Source organism: Myotis lucifugus, unplaced genomic scaffold (genome assembly GCF_000147115.1).
Source record: "Myotis lucifugus unplaced genomic scaffold, Myoluc2.0 scaffold_811, whole genome shotgun sequence".
Taxonomy (NCBI): Eukaryota; Metazoa; Chordata; class Mammalia; order Chiroptera; family Vespertilionidae; genus Myotis; species Myotis lucifugus.
Genome location: NW_005871859.1, coordinates 138,296 through 160,840, shown reverse-complemented (window position 1 = coordinate 160,840; position 22,545 = coordinate 138,296). Strand labels below are relative to the sequence as shown.

The window sequence follows — 22,545 nt, the reverse complement described above, 5'->3', positions numbered from 1 at the left end:
TCGGGTGAGTCGCCGGCCGCGCCGGGCTCCTCCGCCGCCCAGGCGCGAGCCCCCTGGACCCGCCGGGCCGTCTGCAGGAACGCGGGGCTCCGGCCGCACCGCTGGGCTCCCGGGGCTGCGTGCGGGGCTGACACTGACAACACCGCGCGCCCCGCCCCCACCGCCTTAAAGGGGCCGCACCCCGCGGGGCGGGGCTTGGGGCGCCGGGCGCTGCCGCTGGGGAGTCAGGCGGGAGGGCGAGGCGGCCGCGGAGGTGGTTCCGGGGTTGAAAATAGGCGGGATCTTGGACCGCCCGCCCCAGCCTGGAACCCGGGTGCTCCTCCTTCCCGAGCTCCCCGCGGAGTAGCTGCGCTCACCTGGGAAGCTGCTCCGCTCTCCCCTCTGCTGCTTCCATTTCGGACGCCTGTGGGGTTAAGGAGGTGACTCCCATGGACAGCGTTTCCCCTCTCCCAGCTCCCCCAGGCTCTGCAGCTCCTTTTTTTCTTTTCTTCTTAAAATATATTTTTATTGATTTTAGAGAGGAAGGGAGAGATAGAAACATCAATGGTGAGAGAGAATCATCCATCGGCTGCTGCCTGCACGCCCCACACTGGGGATCCAGCTTGTGCCCTGACAGGGAATGGAACCCTGACCTCCCGGTTCACAGGTTGATGCTCAGCCACTGAGCCACACGGGCTGGGCGGCTCAGCAGCTTCTTGACTCCCATTTCCTGGCGAAGTTAGGCCCCGGGTCTGTAGGCGCCGAGTGCCCTCCCAGGTAGCAGTGCCTGGTCGAAGTGCAGCTGATACTGACCAGGGAGAGAGCAGAACCCGAACCTGGTCCCTGGTCGAGGTTGGGCTAGAACATGGAACATTATCCCCCCTGCCATTCCCACCCCGCTTCGCCTTGGAGCGAGGACACAGGAGCACCCTACTAACCTCCCTGCTGCTGGGGCTTGTTCAGGTGCTATTTCCTGAGCCTGGGGCTGCTTGCTTTTTAAAAAATAATATATTTCCATGGTAACAGCTCCTGCCTAAGGAGCATGTGTAGAGGGGGTGGTAACGAGCAGGGAGCTGGTGGTAGCACTGGCCTATCAGTAGATTCAGCTAGAGGACCCTGCCCTCCAAGTATCTAATATCCCATTAAGCACCCCAGAATTGTGTTATAGGTACACCTTTCCTAGATTTAAGGGAGTGCATTCCATTTCTATAGGACAGGAGCTTGTCATTGCTTTCTGGAGGAAGGGGAAGGAAAATCCTACAAAAGGATTCAAAGAATCTCCTTCCCCAAGAGGCCCTTCTCCACATGCACATCGCAAGGACTTTGGCACCCAGTGCCTTCCTTAGAAGCTCAACAGCGAAAGTATTAAATCTCTCTCTTCCAAACCCAGTTGGTCGTCTGAGTGCCTGGAAGCAAGCAATGCTTTAAAAATGTGTGTGTGTGTGTGTGTGTGTGTGTGTGTGTGTGTTTATCATGTTTTAGAGAGAGGAAGGGAAAGGGAGAGAGAGATAGAAACACTGATGAGAGAGAAACATCATTGATCTGCTGCCTTCTGCACGCCCTCCTTGGGAATCAAGCCCATAACTTGGGCATGTGCCCGGAGGGGAATCAAACCGTGATCTCTTGGTTCCTGGGTCCACGCTCAGCCAGGCTAAGCAACTTCTTTAAAGTAGAGACTTGCAGAGCGAGATAGAAGCTGGCAGGTCAGCACCAAGGTGCCTGAGCCAGAGGAGGTGGTGGGTGGTGGGGAGTGGGGGCACCCCTGGGGTTTCACTGCTCCCTTGCTGTGGCCCTGCCCATGCATCATCATTGAACACCAAAAGCAACGGCAGATTCCCACAGTGTGGGTTTCCAATCTTGAGGGGAGGAGCTGACATGAGATGAAAGGAGGAGACTCAGGGCAGAACCTGGGGCGCAGGAGGAAGCTGCCGGTGGGCAGAGCAGCCAGGCTAGGGGAGCAGGTTCCACGTGCCAAGTTTCACCCTGAGGACCCTCTTCCCCCAAGAACCCTTCTTCAGGAGCCTCGGACCTCCCAGGGGCCTCGCTTCCCTGAGATCTTGGATTTACTGCCTCAACTCTTCCCGAGCCCTTGCTCCTCTGCTGCCAGATGCTGCTTCGCAACTCAGTCTCCGCCAGTCTCCCTAGCCAGTGCTGCCACGCTTCCTTTCTGTTGTGGCTTAGACCTGCAGCACTCATTTCATTCTGCCTTATGTCTAGCTGGCTGTTTATATGTCTGCTTCTCCCATGCACCCAGAAGCTGCTTAAGAGTAGAGCCCTGCCCTCACTGGTTTGGCTCAGTGGATAGAGCCTCGGCCTGTGGACTGAAGGGTCCTGGGTTTGATTCCATCAAGGGCATGTGCCTTGGTTGCGGGCACATCCCCAGTAAGGAATGTGCAGGAGGCAGCAGATCCATGTTTCTCTCTCATCCCTCTCCCTTCCTATCTGTAAAAAATAAAAAAAATAAAAAAATAAAAAAGAGTAGAGCCCTGCCCTCGCTGGTTTGGCTCAGTGGACAGGGTGTCAGTCTGTGGACTGAAGGGTCCCAGGTTCAATTCCAGTCAAGAGCACATGCCCGGATTGCTGGCTCGATTTCCAGTGTGGGGCGTGCAGGAGACAACCGATCAATGATTCTTTCTCTTCGTTGATGTTTCTATCTCTCTCCCTCCCCCTTCCTCTCTGAAATTAATAAAAATATATTTAAAAAGCCCTGGCTGGTTTAGCTCAGTGGATAGAGCGTCGGCCTGCAGACTGAAGGGTCCCGGGTTCGATTCCAGTCGGGGGCATGTACCTTGGTTGCAGGCACATCCCCAGTAGGGGGTGTGCAGAAGGCAGCTGATCAATGTTTCTCTCTCATCGATGTTTCTGACTCTCTATCCCTCTCCCTTCTTCTCTGTAAAAAAATCAATAAAATATATTTAAATATATATATATATTTTTTAAAAAGAGTAGAGCCCTGTTTTACTCTTCTCTCTTCCCTCATATTCAACCAAGTTGCTTTCCGATGCTGAAGTAAACTCCTTGAGGGAAAAAAGCTGTGCTTATATTACTTTGTGTCCCTACAGTACTTAAGAGTTTTCCATTCACATAGTAGAGATTAGTCAATTCTTTGTAATTTTTAGAAGTCTAACAAAAAATATTCCAGTATACATGTAATCACTGAAAATTTCTACACTGTTTCCATCTTTTGAAAATTCATTCATGTCATCCTAGTGGAATGGGAGATCTGTTACCTTTTAGGTAACAGTTTTTGAAAAACTGATGGGGTGGGGGAGCAGGAAGAAAAGCAAGAACAGTAACTCAGCTGCCTGGAAAGAGCCATAGGTTTGGTCCTGCCACTGTCCTCGCCCCAGACTCTCCCAAGCTGTCTCGTGGCCTTTTCGGCGCCGTGGGACATTTTGGGGACAAGCTGTGAGGCAATCAGACTTAATAGTACATTGGCCTTGTTTCCTGGGAGGCACTCAGGACTCCCTAGCAGCAGATATTCTTCTCAGGCATTGTCTGCTCAGCGCAGGAAACCAGCTGAAGCGTTGACAGCTCCCCTATCTGAGGCCTGGGGTGAGCTCAGCTCTCACGCAAATGCTCTGAACTCTTGCCAGGAAAGGCATGACATTTTAAGTGTGGCCAAACGATGTGTTTGTTTCTTCTCATTAGTCTGATAATCAACTGGGCATTTACCATCTCGGGAACAAAAATATTCAGATTATATGACAAGTATTCACGTAACTATGTTCTGATGGGAACGTGTGTCCTGGGCGATGAATCCCTAGTGTCTTGTCTTTGAACGTCTCTCCACCCTCTTCCAGTCGGGAGGAACCGGAAGCCGCAGCCTTCCCACCTGCTCCCGCCTGGTCCTTTCCCTGTTTGGAAGATCTTCCAATCTTGCCACTCACTGAAATCTTTGGAGATGCTATTCTTCCTCAAGGTCCTATCGCCTCCCTTGATGACACTCAATGTGCTCCTATTGCCTGTGCCTCTTTCAGACCCAGGCTCATTATGCGTAATGATGCCTTACATGATGCCTGTGTATCCTTAGTCCTGTGGGTCAGAAAACTCTAGGGCAGTGGTTCTCAACCTTCCTAATGCCGTGACCCTTTAATACAGTTCCTCATGTTGTGGTGACCCCCAACCATAAAATTATGTTTGTTGCTACTTCATAACTGTCATTTTGCTACTGCTATGAATTGTAATGTAAATATCTGATATGCAGGATGTATTTTCATTGTTCGCAACCCATAGGTTGAGAACTGCTGCTCTAGGGAGTTTCCAGTCAGGCACAGATGCACGTGCATGTATATGTGCGCGCGCGCACACACACACACACACACACACACACAGAACAACAATACCAGTCGGATAATAAGTACTGAAAATTTGATGAAATTCTATCACCTAAATTACCAGGATTACTTCATGTCTATAAAGTGTACTTTATAAATAGATGGTTTTTCATAGTTAATTAGAGCCACCTTCAAGTAGAAGAGACATTTCACAACGGGTTTTGAGAGACGGCCAAAAAAAGTCAACCTGACCCTTATTCCTCAAGCAGGTCACATTCCAAAGAATGGACAAAGGGCCGGGATACTTGAGTCGTCTTTCCAAACTCCCTGGAGGTGATTTCCTCTCGAGGAATAGAAGTCATTTGTCACCTAAGAGCCTGTGAGTGGATGAAAGAGAATGAAGATGCTGGTGGTAAACTGTTATTTGCAAGGAAACAGGTGTCAAGCCAAAGGCACAGGAACCTGGAGGGAGGAACCAGAGTTCCCAGGAAGCCACGTGTGCGTCTGGCTCTCCTGCTTCCTTAGCTCTTCCCAATGCTTTAGCCTCACCTCCTAGGTTTAGCAGCTTGGCACAAGGCAGCGATCCCGCCAGGACCAGGAAAAAGTCGAGCCCAGCGCGGGGCTCAACGTTGAGCATTGAGCTATGAACCAGGTCACGGTTCGATTCCGATTAAGGGAACGTGCCCCGGTTGCAGGCTCCATCCTCAGGGTGGGGTGTGCTGGAGGCAGCTGATCAATGATTCTCATCATTGATGTTTCTCTCCCTCTCCCTTTCCTTTCCTCTCTGAAATAAATTAAAATTACATATATATATATATATATATATATATGAAAAAGAAATCAACAACCGGGTTAAATCCCAGACTCGAGGGCACTCCCAGCCCCTTCAGTGGGGAAGTGCTGGTTGCAGCTACCAAGGGGGGGGGGGGGTAGGATGGGCGGGATGTTTAGGAAAAGAGCAAGGGGAGGGCAAGAGAAACACTGGCCAGGAGGGGCGTTTAGAGTGCCTGTGCTTTAGGATTTACATCGTCTCCCAAACTGTAGCTGCGTTTCCGGGAACTGAGTTGTATTGACCTTGGCTTCCGACTACCCTGCGTCCTGGAGCGGTCCTCCCCGAGTCGACGCGGGGCACTGGCCCTTTAAACGTGAGCGGCGGAGGCCCAGGAGGTCAGACTGACGTGGAACTCGGAGTGAGTGGCGTCAGACACGTGGTCGAGGGGTCGCTGGTCTTGCTTCCGGGCCAGGAGCTTCCGCTCTGGGTTGTGCATCTTTCATAGGATAGGAAAGTGTCTGCTTCGGCCTTTCGCTGCTTTTCCAGTCCCCACGTGATGACTCCATCCTCGAATAAAGGACAGAGTTTAAAGTAACTGCCCACTCTTCTGCCCATAGTCAAGATGGCCGCCTCCGCCTCAGCAGCTGAGGTTGCCCTGCGAACCAGATCCGTCCGGGCGGAATAATGGAAGTCGTTTAAAATAATTCTGTCCCCGCGCTCCTGCCCACATTAAAAACGGCCGCCTCCGCCTTCAGCAGCCGAGGTTGTTCCGCGAATCCGATTCTTCCGGGCGGAACCAGCGGAGAGAACTGCCGTGGGCGGAGCTGAGTTGCGGAGGCTCCGAGTCCGGGGCGGTTCGAGTCCGGGGGTCGCGTGTGCTCGGGACGGAGCGGGGCGGGGCGGGCCGGGCGGCCACCATGCGGGCCTTCCCGGAGCTGCCGACGCCGTTGCTGGTGAACTTGATGGGCTCGCTGCTGGGGTTTGCGGCCACCGTCACCCTCATCCCAGCCTTTCGCGGCCACTTCATCGCCGCGCGCCTCTGTGGAAAGGACCTCAACAAGCCGGGCCAGGAGCCGATGTGAGCGGCGCCCCGGGCCCGGGCGGGGGGCGGGCTGGGAAGGGGTGTCCGACCGAGAACGGGACGCAGCGCCCACACCGCGGACAGCTGCCCGGAGGGGAGGGCAGCCTGGCCCGCACTGGGCCAGGGGGAGGGCGGCTCCAGCAGCGACACCCCCCCAGTGCGTTACCCTAGCGCCGGCCCCAGGGAGTGACCGCGCCCCTCTTTCCCCTCCACCCCCCTTGCTGCCGGGCCACAGCCCCGAGTCGCAGGGAGTGATCAGCGGGGCCGTGTTCCTCATCATCCTCTTCTGCTTCATCCCCTTCCCTTTCCTGACCTGCTTTGTGGAGGAGCAGTGCAAAGCCTTCCCCCACCATGAAGTAAGTGGGCTGGCGGGCGGGGCGGGGCGGGCGTCCCCCGAGATTTGGGGAGATTTGGGGTATTTGGTTTGGGGAGAGGGGCTGTGTCTCCTTGAATGAAGTCGGGGTCGGGTGGAGCCGTGACTCGCCCGGCCTCCCCCAGTTTGTGGCCCTGATAGGCGCGCTCCTGGCCATCTGCTGCATGATTTTCCTGGGCTTCGCGGACGATGTCCTGAACCTGCGCTGGCGCCATAAGCTGCTGCTGCCCACGGCCGCCTCGCTCCTCTCCTCATGGTCTACTTCACCAACTTTGGCAACACGACCATTGTGGTACCCAAGCCCTTCCGTCCGATTCTGGGCCTGCATTTGGACTTGGGTGAGTAGCCCTGCGACGACTGCTCCTATGTCCCCTCCTTCAGGGCACCCTGACCCCGGAAGACGCCTCCTCCGTGCCCCTGCTCTGGCTGTCTTCTCAGATCCTCTCTGTTGGCCCTTCATCCTGTCCTCGCCACTTTTTCCAGAAGAATATCCTTAAATCCTCATTCTATACTTTTATTGTTGTTGTTAATCCTCACCTGAGGACATTTTTCCATTGATTTTAGAGAGAGTGGGAAAGGGAAAGACAGAAATATCGATGTGAGAGAAACACATCGATTGGTTGCCTCCTGCTCGTGCCTGACCAGGGCGGGGGCCAGGGAGGAGCCTGCAACTGAGGCCTGTACCCTTGACTGGAATAGAACCCGGGACCCATCAGTCCACAGGCCTATGCTCTATCCATGAACTGGCTAGGGCCTCATTCTATACTTGGTACCACTTTTCTCCCTGTCCTGTCCCCCAGGGATCCTGTACTATGTCTACATGGGGCTGCTGGCAGTGTTCTGCACCAACGCCATCAACATCCTCGCAGGGATCAATGGCCTAGAGGCTGGCCAGTCACTAGTCATTTCTGCTTCCATCATCATCTTCAACCTGGTGGAGCTGGAAGGTAGGTGGGACTGGGGAAGAGTGAGAGAAGACTGAGTGTTAAGAGAATTAGTTGCGTGATATCTGGCTTTGGGGAATTTGGGGAAAAAGCAATATGTTAATAATTATAAAATATAAGAGCTCTGGTTGGTTAGCTCAGTTGATTAGAGCATTGTCCCCATAAGCCAAGGTTGTGGGTTTGATTCCCAGGACACATACAAAAATCAACCACTGAATGCATAAATCAGTGGTACAACAAATCAATATTTCTCTCCCTCTCTCTAAAAATCAATAAAAATATGCCCAGTCAGTATGGCTCAGTGGTTGAGCATTGACCCATGAACCAGTTCACAGTTCGATTCTGGTCAAGGGCATATGCCTGGGTTATGGGCTCAATCCCCAGTGGGAGGTGTGCAGTAGGCAGCCAATCAATGATTCTTTGTCATCATTGATGTTTCTATTTCTCTCTCTCCCCTTCCTCTCTGAAATCAATAAAAATATAATAAATAAATACAGAAGATAAGGGAAGGTAATTTATTTTGCAAATAACTAGATTTATTAAATGTGAGAAAAATAGCAGCCTTGTCATTTATAGCTAGATTGGCACTAATAGATGGGCTGTGGTCTTCTCTTACTGAACATAAACAACTTCACAGAACCTCCAAGTCACTCTGTGACCATGAGAGAGTAAGACAAAAACCAGACCCCTCCATAACTATGTGTGAGCATAGACAAAACCATAAGAACACTGTGACCCCACCACAATGACCAAGACCCCCGCTTTTGGCTAACATGCGTGATTGCTGCTTCCTTCTAACTCAGCTCCTTCCACTTCGATAAAAGCTAAGATGCTCATAGAATTACTCCTACTGACGGCACCCAGACCAGTGCAAAACTCTGCCTCCTTGCATCTTCCTCAGAATTATTTCCTGCAAACCAAACAGTCACGGGATTGATTCTCAGTCAAAGGCACATACCTGGGTTGCAGGTTCGATCCCCAGCCCCTGTGGGGTGTGTGCAGGAAGCAACCAATTGATGTGCCTCTCTCACATTGATGTTTCTCTCTCTTTTTCCCCTCCACCCTCCCTTCCACTCTCTAAAAAAATCAATGGAAAAAATATCCTCAGGTGAGGATTAAAACAAAAAAGCTAAGCACTTTTAAAACATTTAAACTTGCCAAAACCGGTTTGGCTCAGTGGATAGAGCGTCGGCCTGCGAACTGAAAGGTCCCAGGTTCGATTCCGGTCAAGGGCATGTACCTGGGTTGTGGGCACATCCCCAGTGGGGGATGTGCCAGGAGGCAGCTGATCGATGTTTCTCTCTCATCGATGTTTCTAACTCTCTATCTCTCTCCCTTCCTCTCTGTAAAAAATCAATAAAATATATTTAAAAAAAAAAAACATTTAAACTTTGTAACAGCTCTGTGTGACAGGTGTTATTAACTGTATTTTACAGATGAGGAAACTGAGGCTTCGAGAAGTTAAATTTGTCATGACCAAGGTTACACAGTTAGGAGTAAAGCTTGTATTCAAACCTAGGTGTGAACGGTCTAAATCAATTTAAGGCAATAACTAGTTTAGAAAGGGCTCATGAAAGAGCTGGAATGTTGAAAATTGCCCTGGTGACATAAAAGGAGTAGTGAGTTCTTTTTTTTTAAATTGATTTCAGTGAGAGAAATGGAGAGGGAGAGAGAGATAGAAACATCAATGATGAGACAGAATCATCAATTGGCTGCCTCCTGCATGCCCCCCACTGGAGATCGAGCCTGTACCCCCAGCTCATGTCTTGACAGGAATCGAACCGTGACCTCCTGGTTCATAGGTCTTTAACCCCCGAGCCACACTGGCCGGGCAGTAGTGAGTTCTTGAATGTGACTTGGGAGAGGTAGACAATAAAGCTTGAGACAGAACTTAGAAACAGACAGAAATGGTATGCGGAGGAGGCTCTCACTTTTCCCTCTTTTCTCCCTGCTTCTAAAGGTGATTGTCGAGATGACCATGTCTTCTCCCTCTACTTCATGATGCCCTTTTTTTCCACCACCTTGGGGTTGCTCTATCACAACTGGTAAGTAGGCCTGTAGATGGGGGCCAACTGTTTTAACATGTGGCAAGTATGGCCCTGATCACGACCCATCTCGTAATGGAGAGGCGAAGTCTGTGCACACCTGTATTGTTTTCTGGGTCTTCAGTTGGTCGTATTCTTAATTGCTCTCTAACCGGCAGTGGCTGGGTCCAAGTGCTGTGGAGCCACAGGAATAGATGAGTTCAGGGCCTTGGGTCTGGAGAGTTGCTGGGAGAGCTGGAGTCTGAGTCAGACCTGGGGTCAGGGCTAGTCCAGGGCCCAGAGTGAGAGGAAAGATTGATAATGCCTTTTGCCACTGGCTCAGATCCTCTCCCCACACAGGTACCCATCACGGGTGTTTGTGGGAGATACCTTCTGCTACTTCGCTGGCATGACCTTTGCCGTGGTGGGCATCTTGGGACACTTCAGCAAGACCATGCTACTCTTCTTCATGCCCCAGGTGTTCAACTTTCTCTACTCCCTGCCTCAGCTCCTGCATATCATCCCCTGCCCTCGCCACCGTGTGCCCAGGTAGTTGCTTTGGGGCTTGAAAGGGACATCATGGCCTTTTCGCTTGGGATGCATAAAACCAGCCTTAGACATTTGCTGTGTAAAGGCAGTGGGCCCAAAGAAGGGCTGACTGTCCCCCGTGGTTAGCATTTTATAAATGACAGAGCACACTTACTACGTAATCTCATTTAATGATCACAGCAGCTCTGATCACGTATAGTAAGCAGCAGAGCCAGAAAGATCTGCACATTCAGGACTCATCCTATTAAATAACCACACTCTCAGTAAGGCCCAGTTACATAAAGCTCTCTTCCCCTGCAGACTTAATACCAACACAGGCAAACTGGAGATGAGCTATTCCAAGTTCAAGACCAAGAGCCTGTCTTTCTTGGGCACCTTTATTCTAAAGGTAACAGGGGCCCTGGCTGGTGTGGCTCAGTTGGTTGAGTGCCATCCTGTGCACCTAAGGTCGCCAGTTTGATTCCAGGTCAGGGCATATGCCCAGGTTGTGGTTTTGATCTCCAGTTGGGGTTTGCAAAAGGCAGCTGATCGATGTTTCTCTTTCCTCTCCCTCCTCTCTCTCTAAAATAAATTTTAAAAAACCCACACACATGCCCTAGCCAGTTTGGCTCAGTGGATAGAGCATCGGCCTGCGGACCAAAGGTCCCGGGTTTGATTCCAGTCAAGGGCACAAACCTCAGTTTCAGGCTCCTCCCCAGCCCAGGCCCTGGTCTGGGCACACGCAGGAGGCAGTCAATCGATGTGTCTCTCTCACATTGATGTTTCTCTCTCACATTGATGTTTCTGTCTTTCCTTCTCTCTTCTACTCTCTCTTAACATCAATTGGGAAAAAAAAACCCCAAAACCCACACACATAATTAAAGGTAACAGGAACGAGGAGGTAAGGCTTTAGGCCACCATCCTGAATCCAGGGAGTGGGGAACCCAGGCCTGCATTCGACCCCAGGGGAGTTGGAAGCACTAAGCAGGTCCCCATTCGATAAGCATAGGTATTAGCTGAGTTCTCTCCACCTCGGCCCTTCCAGGTAGCAGAGAGTCTGCAGCTGGTGACAGTGCGCCAGAGTGAGGATGAGGATGGTGCCTTCACTGAGTGTAACAACATGACCCTCATCAACCTGCTCCTTAAAGTCTTTGGGCCCATGCATGAGAGGAACCTCACCCTGCTGCTGCTGCTGCTACAGGTGTGGCTGGGGACGGGGCTCGCACCTCCTTGCCTCCCTTTCCATGGTTCTCATTGCAGCTCACTGTTCCTTGCAGGTCCTGGGCAGTGCTGTCACCTTCTCCATTCGGTACCAGCTTGTCCGGCTCTTCTATGATGTCTGAGCTCCCTGATCATTGCCTTCACTTCACAGTCTCCAGGGCTCCCGACTCAGGCCAACCTCGTTCTAGACCAAGACTGCCTCTCAGCCCAGGCCCCTCCCACCCCTCCTCCTCCCCAGCCTTTCCTTTCCCCTGTGATAATTGACATGCTGGGCAGTGACTATTGATTGGACTTTGCCTGTAGTTTCTTCAACTTGCCACAGCCCCTTGAGGGGGGGACATGTGGCTGTTCGGTTTCCACAGCTCCGACCTTCAAGGAATAGGCTGGGCCTGGGGCAGAGCCCTGGCTCCTGATAGGGACACGGGCTCGGAGAAGACTTCACATTAGACTATAAATTAAGGGTTCTAATTAGTAAAAGAAGATGGGGGTGCAGGTGCTCCCAGTGGTAACAATAAAGCGATGTTTTTTTTCTTGTCCCTCCAAGTGTGTTTCCTCCTGGGTATCCTAGGGTAGATTGGGAGGGTTGGTGGAGGCCCTTCCTCCAAGAAGATGCCTATCTCTCTGCCCTATCCGCCGCCCCCCACCCACTTCGCCCCCCAGTTCCCCAGGCCCCTTCTAGCAAGACTGTGAGCAGAGCCCTAGCTGGTTTGCTCAGTGGACAGAGCGTGGGCCTGCGGACTGAAGGGTCCCAGGTTCGATTCCGGCCAAGGGCACATGCTGGGTTGTGGGCTGGATCCCCAGTAGGGGGCGTGCAGGAGGCAGCCGATCAATGATTCTCTCTCATCGTTGTTTCTATCTATCCCTCTCTAAAATCAATAAAAATATATATATAAAAAAAAAGACTGCCCTAACTGGTTTGGCTCAGTGGATAGAGCGTCAGCCTGCGGACTCAAGGGTCCAGGTTCGATTCCGGTCAAGGGCATGTATCTTGGTTGCGGGCACATCCCCAGTAGGGAGTGTGCAGGAGGCAGCTCATCTGTTTCTGGCTCTCTATCCCTCTCCCTTCCTCTCTGTAAAAAGTCAATAAAATATATTTTAAAAAAAGAAAAAAGACTGAGCAGAAAGAACTGAGACCCACAGAGCCTGTTTAATAAATATTGAAATCCTGATATTTCAGGTAGCAGGAAGGGCCATAGACTGGAGTAATCTGCTCTCCGGTGTGGGACCGGAACTTCCACAGGCTCTCATTTCTTTTTTACTCCCTTCGCTGTATGGGAGGGAGAAGGGAGTGACCAGACCGGAAGGGGTGGCCGGGGACTTGGAGAGCGCACCCTTTTAAAAGGCCCAGCTCCACACACTTTCCCGTGGTTCTCCAGGCAGATTCAGACTCCACCCTCTTTGGCTTCCGGTTTGGGTCGCCGGCGTAGCGTTTGAATCTCGCGCGCTCCCCGCGGATTGGCTGCGGGAGGGAGCGGGGCTGGCTGCGCGCTGTGCTCCTCGCCGTTTTCCCCGGGCAAAAGGTTTTCAAATTCGACCAATCGGCTGTCGCGCTCCCTCAGCCAAGACGGGTCACCAAGGCTTAACTGCAACCAACCAGAGACGCTATTAGAGAAAAGAGCCAATCAGCAGGGCGCGGAGGCGGGCCCTGGAGGCTTATAAGGGCGGCCCCCCCGAGCGCGCGGCAGCATTTGGACTGCGTCGGCAGCTTCCTTTCGGTACCTGCTCACCGCTTCTCCTCACCGCTTCTTCTCACCGCTCCCGCTCCTCCGCCTCGCGCAGCATGTCGGGCCGCGGTAAGACCGGCGGCAAGGCCCGCGCCAAGGCTAAGTCACGGTCGTCGCGCGCCGGCCTGCAGTTCCCCGTGGGCCGCGTCCACCGGCTGCTCCGCAAGGGCCACTACGCCGAGCGGGTCGGGGCGGGCGCGCCCGTGTACCTGGCGGCGGTGCTGGAGTACCTGACGGCCGAGATCCTGGAGCTGGCGGGCAACGCGGCCCGCGACAACAAGAAGACGCGCATCATCCCGCGCCACCTGCAGCTGGCCATCCGCAACGACGAGGAGCTCAACAAGCTGCTGGGCGGCGTGACCATCGCGCAGGGCGGCGTGCTGCCCAACATCCAGGCCGTGCTGCTGCCCAAGAAGACGAGCGCGGCCGTGGGCCCCAAGGCGCCGGCGGGCAAGAAGGCCACGCAGGCCTCCCAGGAGTACTGAGGCCGCCGCCGCCCCGCCACCACAAAGGCCCTTTTAAGGGCCACCACCGCCTCGCGGAAAGAGCTGAGCCGCAGTCGCCCCCGCCCCGCCGCCCTCCCCGCTCCCCGGCGCTGACCCGGCCGCCCTGCCCTTGGAGCGGCCGATGGGCCGCGGCCCTGACGCAGCGCCGACCGCGGCCTGGGAGGTGCGCGCTTCGGGCGCCGCCTCGGCCTGGGCTGTGGACTCCTCCCGGCTCTGCCGGCGGAGACTCGGACCCTGACCTGTGCGCGGCCGTCCCCTCTGCTGCCAGGTCCCAGGCCTTTCCCACCCGCTCCCCATCGACCTCCTGGGCCCGTGCGGGGCTGTCCGGACCTGGCGCGGGCGGGCCAGGCCTCACCGCTCGTCCCGCGACAGCCACCAGCACTGTGCGGGGACCCCACCCGGGCCCAGCCTCGTTGGTTTCCGAACTGGAATTCAGCAGCTAACCCACCCAAGAGCAGGTACTTGGAAGTTTCAGATGGACAGATTTTGTTTATTAAAGGATTTTTTAAGAAATGTATCCTGTTTTCATTTTGCCCCGCAGCCGTGTAGGATTGATGACTTTAGGTCCCTCTGTTCTCTGGGGGGACTGTGGGGGAGGGGAGACGCTGTTATAAGACTGGTTAATAGGAGAGCAAATAGGACTTTAAGATTATAGCTTCTTTAATGTCCCTGGGAGACAATTTGCTGTGGGAGGTGAAATGAGAACGATGGAGGCAGAAACAAGGAGGTTCCAGACGCGCTCTGGGCAGTTCCCAGCCTCTGAAGGAGTAAAGGGTTTTGTTTGTCCTCTTCCCTGCAAGCCCACCAAAACAAAGGCACCTTCAGAGCTGGTTTATTAGCAGAGTTGATTACATTTCAAAGGCTTGGGCTCTAAAGAGATGAGGCCCCACCTACTGAGCAGGCAAGGCCATCCCTGGAAGTCTGACTGCAGTTCAGGCCCCTGAGGCCTAGGGTGCCAGCCTGGGCGGCAGCAGCCCACCACAGACCAGTCAGTGGGCATCATTAAGCTGCCGTGCGACGTCCAAGATGTTCTTGGCTCCTTTGTTCAGCAACAAGTTGGCCAGGCTGGTGCCCAGGTTCTCAGCAGCCAGCTGGGCTGCTCGTGGAATGTTCTGGGCAGTGATGCCCACCAACTGTGGGTCATCTTCAGGGCCATCTTCATGCTGGGTGAGGGAAGAACGTAGGGTTTGGTGAGCACTCAAGGGGAAGATGAGGCAGCTTGTTTCTTACCCTTCCCTCACTCTCGCCTTGGCACCTGGGCAGGGATGTGGATGGTGGCCTGCATGGTCTCTTGCATGCTCTCTGAGCCATCCAGACTCCAGACTCCTCCAGTCAGGTACAGCTGGGAAAGAAAACAGGTGCCTTAGTATGTCCCGAGAGGAAACCACTTGGAATCCAGAGCTCTTGCTGGCAACGTGGGATGCACAGGGAGAAATGCCAGTCCTTCCCTACCCTCCCACCCACTTCCCTGCTTACTTGTCCATCCTGAATAGCTGTGTGCACTGCTACAGGTACGCTGCAGCCTCCTTCCTGCAGGAAGAAGGTCTCCCCGTGAACCCCAAAGACCCTTAACTACCCTGTGCCCAGAGTCCAGAAATTCATAGGCCTGTGAGGACACCACTGAAAAGGAGGCTAAGGGCCCAGACCTGGGTCCTCTTCATACACAACATTCAAGAATAAGTTACCAGCCCTAACCGGTGTGGCTCAGTGGATAGAGCGTTGGCCTGCGGACTGAAGGGTCCCAGGTTCGATTCCGGTCAAGGGCATGTATCTTGGTTGCGGGCACATCCCCAGGAGGGGGTGTGCAGGAGGCAGCTGATCGATGTTTCTCTCTCATTGATGTTTCTGACTCTCTATCCCTCTCCCTCTCTGTAAAAAAAAATCAATAAAATATATTTTAAAAAAAAGAAAATAAGTTACCATTAAATACAGAGCATCAATGTGACAGTCTCCCCACCACCCTTCCCAACTCCTGTTCAACCACAGGTGGAACACAGGCCCTACCAGGTGCTTTAGGAAGGCTCGTTCGGCAATGCAGCAAAGCAGGGTCTCAGGATGGTGCAACATGCCCACCAGGTCTAAGATGTCCTGGTCCTTGGCTCGCACTTCCACGCCCAGGGCCCCCTGATGGAAGAACGGCCTAAGACAGCGGTTCTCAACCTTCCTAATACCGCGACCCTTTAATACAGTTCCTCATGTTGTGGTGACCCCCAACCATAAAATTATTTTCGTTGCTACTTCATAACTGTAATTTTGCTACTGTTATGAATCGTCATGTAAATATCTGATATGCAGGATGTATTTTCATTGTTACAAACTGAACATAATTAAAGCATAGTGATTAATCACAAAAACAATATGTAATTATATATGTGTTTTCCGATGGTCTTAGGCGACCCCTGTGAAAGGGTCGTTTGACCCCCAAAGGGGTCGCGACCCACAGGTTGAGAACCGCTGGCCTAAGACATCAGACCCAATCTTTTCCCGACCAATGGAGCTAAGGGTGGGAACCAGCCCACCTTCAACTGCTCCCCAAGGCCCTTTGCTCGAGTAGCCTTCCAAGGCCTGCCCCTCCCTGGGAACTTTGATGCACATGGTTGTACAACCAGCTCCTTGGGCAAGCATACCTGACCCACAGCGTACATGCATTCCTCGGGGTGCAGGATCTGTGGGGGCAGAACAGGCAAAAGTATAGAGACAGAGTGACATACTGCAGTGAGCGGGGGCTCCCTATCAGACAGAAAGCCTGGACAGGCAAAGGAGGGAGTCAGCCTCTGATTCCCAATCTTCCCTGAAACTTCTTTCCAGCTTAGTGTTAGAGGCAGGGTGTTCAAAAAGAACATTAGCTACCACTAAATACAGGCAGGGGGTAAAGATGAACTGGGAGGGGAAGGGGATGGCCCCCACCTGCCCCACGCGGTTCTGCCAGCCCATGCGCTGCAGGCCCGCTGCGGCCAAGATGATGGCACTGAACTCCTGCAGCTCGTCCAGCTTCTGAAGCCGAGTGTTGAGGTTTCCCCGCTGAGGAGAGATGCTAAGGACATGTGCATTGTTCTCTGCCTGAAACTTTCTAGCTGCCTAACTTTTTAAAAATTAAATCTTTATTGTTGAAAGTATTACATATGTCCCCCGTATTCCCCCCATTGACCCCTTCTAGGCCTCCCCCCCATCCCCGGGCCTTCACCACACTATTGTCTGTGTCTGTGGGTTATGCATATATGCATACAAGGTCTTTGGCTGATCTCTTCCCACCCCCACCTTCCCTCAGATTCCACAGTCTGTTCCATGCTCCTATGTCTCTGGATCTATTTTGTTCATCAGTTTACTTTGTTCATTAGATTCCACATATGAGTGAGATCATGTGACACTTGTCTTTCTCTGATTGGCTTATTTTGTTTTCTAGCTGGCCAACTTCTCATCTTTTGGTTCTCAGCTTAATGGAAGCAGCTAACACTTAACTCATATTATATGCCAGATACTATTCTAAAATGCTATGTACATATGCCAATTCATTTAGTTTTCACAGAAACTCTATGAGGAAGGTTTTATTAGTATCTACATTTTACAGATGAGGAAAATGATACGTCAAATAAATTAAATTGCCCAAGATTACAAAGATCTCTCAGAAGCCTTCCTTGCCCCCAAAATCTGTGTTTAGATGTTCCAGTTAGAAGCTTCCAGAGAATTCCCTACTTTGCACATTAGAGCACTTATCACATACCATTTTAGTTTTATAAAACATACTACATATTCATTGTAAAAATCAAAACAATACAGAACATAAAAATGGAAGTGCTCAGCCCTTCCCCATCTCCCCCCTCCCCCCTCAGTAATCACTGTTCAGCATCACTGTTTTATCAATGCCCGTTTGTCTCCCCAACCAAACTGTAAATTCTATCTGAGCAGGGGCAATGCTGATGTGAAAGGGTTATGAGTGGATGAATGGGAAGACAGTTAATCCACTGCCCCATGGTCCACTTCCTCTGGAAGTCCTTTCCATGTTAGGGACTCTCAGGCCCTCTGGACCTCGCCTTCCACCTAGCCTTCCAGCTGCGGCCCCACCCTCCTCTAAAAGGATACGATGCTCTTGAACTGCAGATGTGGGAACTTTCTCTGCAGCTGGGCCGCTCTTCGCAGGGAGCTGGTTCCCACCACACTGCTCAAAGACAGGGTGGAAAGTGAGATGTAACCCCAGGCACTGTTCCTTTCCTCCTCCTCCTCCCCGTCCTCCAGCTTCTGTGCATATTCCACCAAGACGCCTAGCCAGGCCCCACTCACCTCTTCTCTGGCAAGGTCTCTAGGGTCTTCCCAACAAATTTTGGGTGAAAGACAACAGCATCATAGGGGTTCTCTCGCCTAGGGGGTGGAGGGAGGGTTGTAGAGTGAGAGGTCTCAGTTCAGGTCATATCCAGTCTCTCCTGATAGCCAACTAACTGGCATTTTCTGAGTTTTTCTGCCATGCTTACTACTCCTCAGGGCAGGGGAGCCAGCCCTAGAGGCAGAGGGCCAAGTCCCAAAGGGAAAAGCCAAGGTTAACTCACTGCCTATCCTGCCCCCTCCCCAGCCCAGGCCCAGACTCAGAGGGCACTTACTTGCAGACGGCTCCAATGGTGAAGCCTGGAGGAAGCACAGTGGGCAGGTCCTTCAGGGAGTGAACGACCAGGTCCACTCTAGAGAGATGGGATGGGGGCAGGAGAAGGGTCCAGGCAGCAGCTTCCACCTCTGCTCCATCCATCCCGCCTCTGCTTCAGTGGCCGAGCCAGGAGCAGTTCCAAAAGCAGGCCTCAGAGACCTCAGGACCCTGAGACCTTCTCCCTTTCTCCCCACTCTCCTCCTCTCCTCCCCCCTCCCCCATCAATCTTGCTGGGCTCAGAATCAGGACACTCTCCTTTTCTGATGCCTAAAAAACACACATATGACTCCCTCTTGAGCCTATCCAAGAGTCTAAGCCCAGCAGCCTAGCTGATACCCAGGTCTGCTGCACACAGAGGCTGGGAGGGCCCACACTCTCCTGTCTTTCACTTACTCATTCTTCTCTAACGCGTGCTCCAGCTCCTTGGTAAACAGGCTCTTCTCTCCAATCTGCCACACAAGAGCGAGAGAATGAATCTCTTGGGAGAAGGAAAGAGGAGGGGACAAGGGTTGGGGTGGGTGGGCATTATTACCTTAGAGAGTGCAGTATCAAGAATCTTGTCCCCTGTGGTGGACATAGCAACTGAGGAGAGAGTCAACCGGTCACACATTGATCAGTACTCATCGTGGCCCTACTAAAGCCAGCACTCTGCTAAGATTCAGGGTAGACACAGGGGCACATAAGCCCCAGCTCCAACCCTCCGGGAATGTACAATCTCTCAGGAAGATCAACACCCTCATAAAAAGACCCAAGCCCTAGCTGGTTTGGCTCAGTGGATAGAGCATCGGTCTGGGGACTGAAGGGTCCCAAGTTCGATTCCAGTCAAGGGCATGTACTTCGGTTGCAGGTTCCCCGGCTCTGGTTGGGGTGCATGCAGGAGGCAACCAATCGATGAGTCTCTCTCACATTGATATTTCTGTCTCTACCTCTCCCTTCCACTCTATCTGAAATCAATAGAAAAATACCCTTGGGTGAGGATTAACAAATATAAATAAATAAATAGGCTCAATGCAGAAGACATTAGATGCAGGCTAGCCCTGGGAGAGGGGTGAGGAGTCTTCCAAACTGGGAGTAGCCAAGATTTCTTGGTGGCAACAGGACCAGGCTGTGGTCCCAGGCAAAGCTGGAAACACTGTGCTCTCCCCTCCAGAGCAGGTGAGGGTTCCCATTACTTCCATTACTGTCCGGAAAACTCACCGATTTCAAACTGCAGGCCTGGGTTTAAGGTTTTCAGCATTGCCACCACGCTGTCCGTCTGTATGCGCGCCAGCTGGGGGCAGAAATTGGCATTAGTCCTGTCCTTCCCTGGCCACTGCCCTGAGCTCAGATGCTCACAGGGTCAAGACAATCCTGAAGGGATTGGAATTCAAAGAAGGTGTTGAATGCCCACCTTGGGAGGAGAGGGGTCTGGTTTGGGAGTCCTCTGCACCCCAACAACTTCCCCAGCCCAGGGACTCTCTCTCCACAGAATGCAATCTGCCATTGTGCATAAAATTCTAACACCCAGCTACCCCATTTCCTCCAGCCCTGAGTTGCTGGGCCCCCCAACTTATAATATTGTGCACACAGACTCTTCCCACAAACCTCCACCCAGTACCTGCACTCACCTGGCTCTTGCGGGTACCCACGCGAATCACTCTCATCTTTGGGCTGTTTTCTTCCTGCAAAAAAAAATTCCCAGGTCACAGTCCCTCTGTTCCTTGTGTTCCTCAACACCTTGTCCAAGAAACAGATCACTGGCTTGGAAGAAAGGAATCTCAGCCCCTGGCCAGCGGCCACCCAAGGCTGGTCCCTTTCCTGTCCTCGGTACCTTCTGCTCTCCTCACAGACCCAGAGAAGCAGAGACCAGAAGGAAACGACAGTAGGATCTGCTATTGCTGCACTAACCAGGACACTGAGCGCACAAGCCCATCCTGGCCACGGCAGTGGAGTGCTGCACAGAGCCAGGTGGGCAAAGAGATAAGGGCCATCAACGTGGCCACAGAGAGGGTGGGAACTGCGGCAGGAGGGGCAGGGCAGCTGGGGCCACACAGGCTGAGTCACTGAGGACAAGTTCAAGCATCCACAGCAGAACAGGCATTAAGGAAGCGTCAGTGCCACCTAGATCCAAGAGCTATCCAACAGCTGCCAAACTATGAACCCCCTAATCTGATCGAATGATTACCCAAGGGGCTGAGGTCAACAGATCTGATGTACAGTCCTGCTCAGCCTCTTGGCTGGGCGACCTTGGGCACATCACCCCTGCAGTACTTTCTTGTTCATCTATAAAATGAAGAGTGTTGGACCCAGGTATCATTTGCCTTTGATGTTCTATAAGACTGAGATACATTCACCTGGAGTGCTGCCTGTGGTTTCACCAACAAGGAAATATTGGGACATCAAACCAAGAACTCAACACACTCTCCTTCCAGGACAAAGGTGTTCGGTGCCAAGCAAGCAGAACTGGGTTCTTCAGCCTGAGATCTTATTTCTTTCTAGACCTGACAGTTGCCACTGTAGATACTTTCAACTTTCCCTGTTCTGGGATCTTTAGCCCAGGGAGCTGTTTCGCTAGGCGGCACCTGAGGAGTAGGTGACAACTAGTTGGTCTTGGACTGCAGTATATTCCATTCCTATCTCTTCTCTAAACAACAAACACTGGCCCGGCCGGCATGGCTCAGTGGTTGAACATCGACCTATGAAGCAGGTCATGGTTCAATTCCCCATCAGGGCACATGCCTGGGGTTTCAGGCTTGATCCCCAATTGGGGTTGTGCAGGAGGCAACTGATCAATGAATCTCTCATCATTGATGGTTCTCTCTCTCCCTCTCTGAAATCAATAAAAAAAACAAGACATTAAACAAACAAAAACCAACCCTGGGGGAGCCTGAGAAATTAGGCGAGGCTTGGAATGCTAAACATGGCCACTAATTCTGGGCCACAGGGAATCCACAGAAAGACATCTAAGGTCCCAGAACTGCGAGGTTCAGGCAATCCCTTAAGTTCATTGAGTCTGCACAACAGTCAGTTAAATGATTCCATCGGAACTGGTTTATTTAGCATGTATATGCTAGAGCTACCGCTTTTAATCTTCACGGCCACATATCAGGTGGACAGGGCGGACGTCTTTGGGACCATGTTGTAACAGCAAAACCAGGCTCCGAAGGGTGAAGTGACTTGTCCAGGGTCACACAGCTCCTAATGGGCAGAGGGCTGGAGCTGGAATCCAGACCTTTCTACTCCCAGTCCAGTGCTCAGGAATGTCTGCAGTGGCAAGGAATCCTCTACTCACTAGCAGGCTGGGCAGGGGCAGATAAGCAGCTGCCCATCTCTTTCTTATCTCAGGCTGGCAGCAGCCTCCAGCGGCTCTGCAGTTTGCATCTGCACCAGCCCAGAGCTCGCGCGGAGCAGCTGGGGATCGGGAGACAGGAGGGCGAGGGCGCTCCCCTCCCGCCCCCAGGGTAGTGACCCAGGGTGTGTTGCAGCTTTTTTTAAAAAATTGATCCCAGAGAGGAAGGGAGAGGAAGAGAGACAAACATCAATGATGAGAGAGAATCATTGATCGGCTGCCTCCTGCACAACCCACACTGGGGACTGAGCCCGCTACCCGGGCCTGTGCCCTGACCGCGAGTGGAACCGTGACCTCCTGGTTCAGAGGTCCACGCTCAACCCCTGAGCCACGCCGCCGGGCGCAGCTGGGGTTTGGGAAGAAGGCTGGGGCTGGGTGACTGGTGAGACGGAAAAAGGGAAGAAGGTGCTCTTCCTGGATGTGTGTGTGCAGTTCGGAGACTGGGGGGCGTGCTCTCCCCTCTGGATGCACGTGGAACATTTCCCAAGATGGCGGGACCTCACCGCGGCCCGGCCCTTGGGAAGGGATCCCGGGGAACGGCCCGTCTTCTCGGTCTGGGCGCTACTGCGGCGCACGAGCTTCCTCGGTCTGCGCCACCTGAACCTAGACCCGCCGGTGCCAGGCCTGGAGGACTCCCACCCAGACCCCGCAGGAGGGGACAACGCCTCCATTCTTAACCCCTTCCGCACCGCCCGCCACTTCCTCTCCTTCCACAGGGCGGCTCAGCGACTGGCCCTTTAACAGCTGTACGGGCGGGGCCGAGAGGGGGGAAGACGGACAGTAGTTCCGACCAATAGACGACACAGAGGGTGGTAACCCGAAGCCAATCACTGCATCCCTAGTCTGGACACCGAAGTCCCGAGGGTCACGGGTTCAGGACTCACCGCCGGCGCGGCCGCGTGGCTGGGGGCAGACATGGCAGTGCCCGGTCAGCAGGGCCTCCGCAGGGCTCCGAACTCGGGACGCCGGCGGCACCGGCTGGCGGGCACGGGCGCCACGGAGGGCCTGCGCTCCGTCCGCGGCGCCGACTTGGCCCGGCTACGTCACTACCGGCGCCCGCCCTCGGAGGGGCGGTGCCTGCCCTGGGCGGGAATTAGGATTGCGACAGAGACGGGGCCATTGCGGTGCCGCCCCTACTCGGTCCAGCTGAGGCCG

The 22,545-nt window shown here is 53.2% G+C and overlaps 4 protein-coding genes across 8 annotated transcripts in view; 2 read left to right on the top strand and 2 right to left on the bottom strand.

Moving 5' to 3' along the window:
• C2CD2L (C2CD2 like) overlaps positions 1-5,524 on the bottom strand; it is a 13,096-nt gene extending 7,572 nt beyond the window's left edge. Inside the window, exon 1 of the mRNA XM_023747187.1 lies at positions 5,435-5,524. Coding sequence (XP_023602955.1) covers positions 5,435-5,524 — 90 coding nt within the window. The remainder of the gene's footprint in view (positions 1-5,434) is intronic.
• A 40-nt stretch (positions 5,525-5,564) lies between these two features.
• Positions 5,565-11,460, top strand: DPAGT1 (dolichyl-phosphate N-acetylglucosaminephosphotransferase 1). The gene is given in 10 exon segments (XM_006110159.3): positions 5,565-6,106; positions 6,345-6,465; positions 6,608-6,722; positions 6,725-6,820; positions 7,283-7,429; positions 9,387-9,471; positions 9,811-9,999; positions 10,300-10,387; positions 11,024-11,179; positions 11,256-11,460. Coding segments are annotated over 10 exon segments (1,224 nt in total). The 5' UTR covers positions 5,565-5,945; the 3' UTR covers positions 11,322-11,460.
• A 1,413-nt stretch (positions 11,461-12,873) lies between these two features.
• LOC102421340 (histone H2AX) lies at positions 12,874-13,942 on the top strand. The gene has a single exon (XM_006106362.3). It carries the CDS (start codon positions 12,980-12,982, stop codon positions 13,406-13,408), a length of 429 nt encoding a protein of 142 aa, XP_006106424.1. The 5' UTR covers positions 12,874-12,979; the 3' UTR covers positions 13,409-13,942.
• A 303-nt stretch (positions 13,943-14,245) lies between these two features.
• On the bottom strand, positions 14,246-22,449 carry HMBS (hydroxymethylbilane synthase). Of its 5 annotated transcripts, none has more exons than XM_023747182.1 (14): positions 21,894-21,974; positions 19,670-19,723; positions 19,260-19,332; positions 18,595-18,644; positions 18,456-18,511; positions 18,022-18,099; positions 17,708-17,785; positions 17,510-17,585; positions 16,337-16,450; positions 16,057-16,095; positions 15,434-15,553; positions 14,906-14,959; positions 14,685-14,771; positions 14,246-14,592 (listed from the first exon to the last, which is right to left on the bottom strand). In XM_023747182.1, exons 2-14 carry the CDS (start codon positions 19,703-19,705, stop codon positions 14,419-14,421), a joined length of 1,035 nt encoding a protein of 344 aa, XP_023602950.1. In that variant the 5' UTR covers positions 19,706-19,723; positions 21,894-21,974; the 3' UTR covers positions 14,246-14,418. The 5 variants fall into 5 exon arrangements, with proteins under 5 accessions (XP_023602950.1, XP_006106425.1, XP_023602952.1 ...); XM_006106363.3 differs by lacking the exon at positions 21,894-21,974 and adding an exon at positions 22,275-22,449 and having other exon boundaries at positions 14,389-14,592; XM_023747184.1 differs by lacking the exon at positions 15,434-15,553 and having other exon boundaries at positions 14,389-14,592; positions 21,894-21,983.
• Between the last annotated feature and the right edge of the window lie 96 nt (positions 22,450-22,545).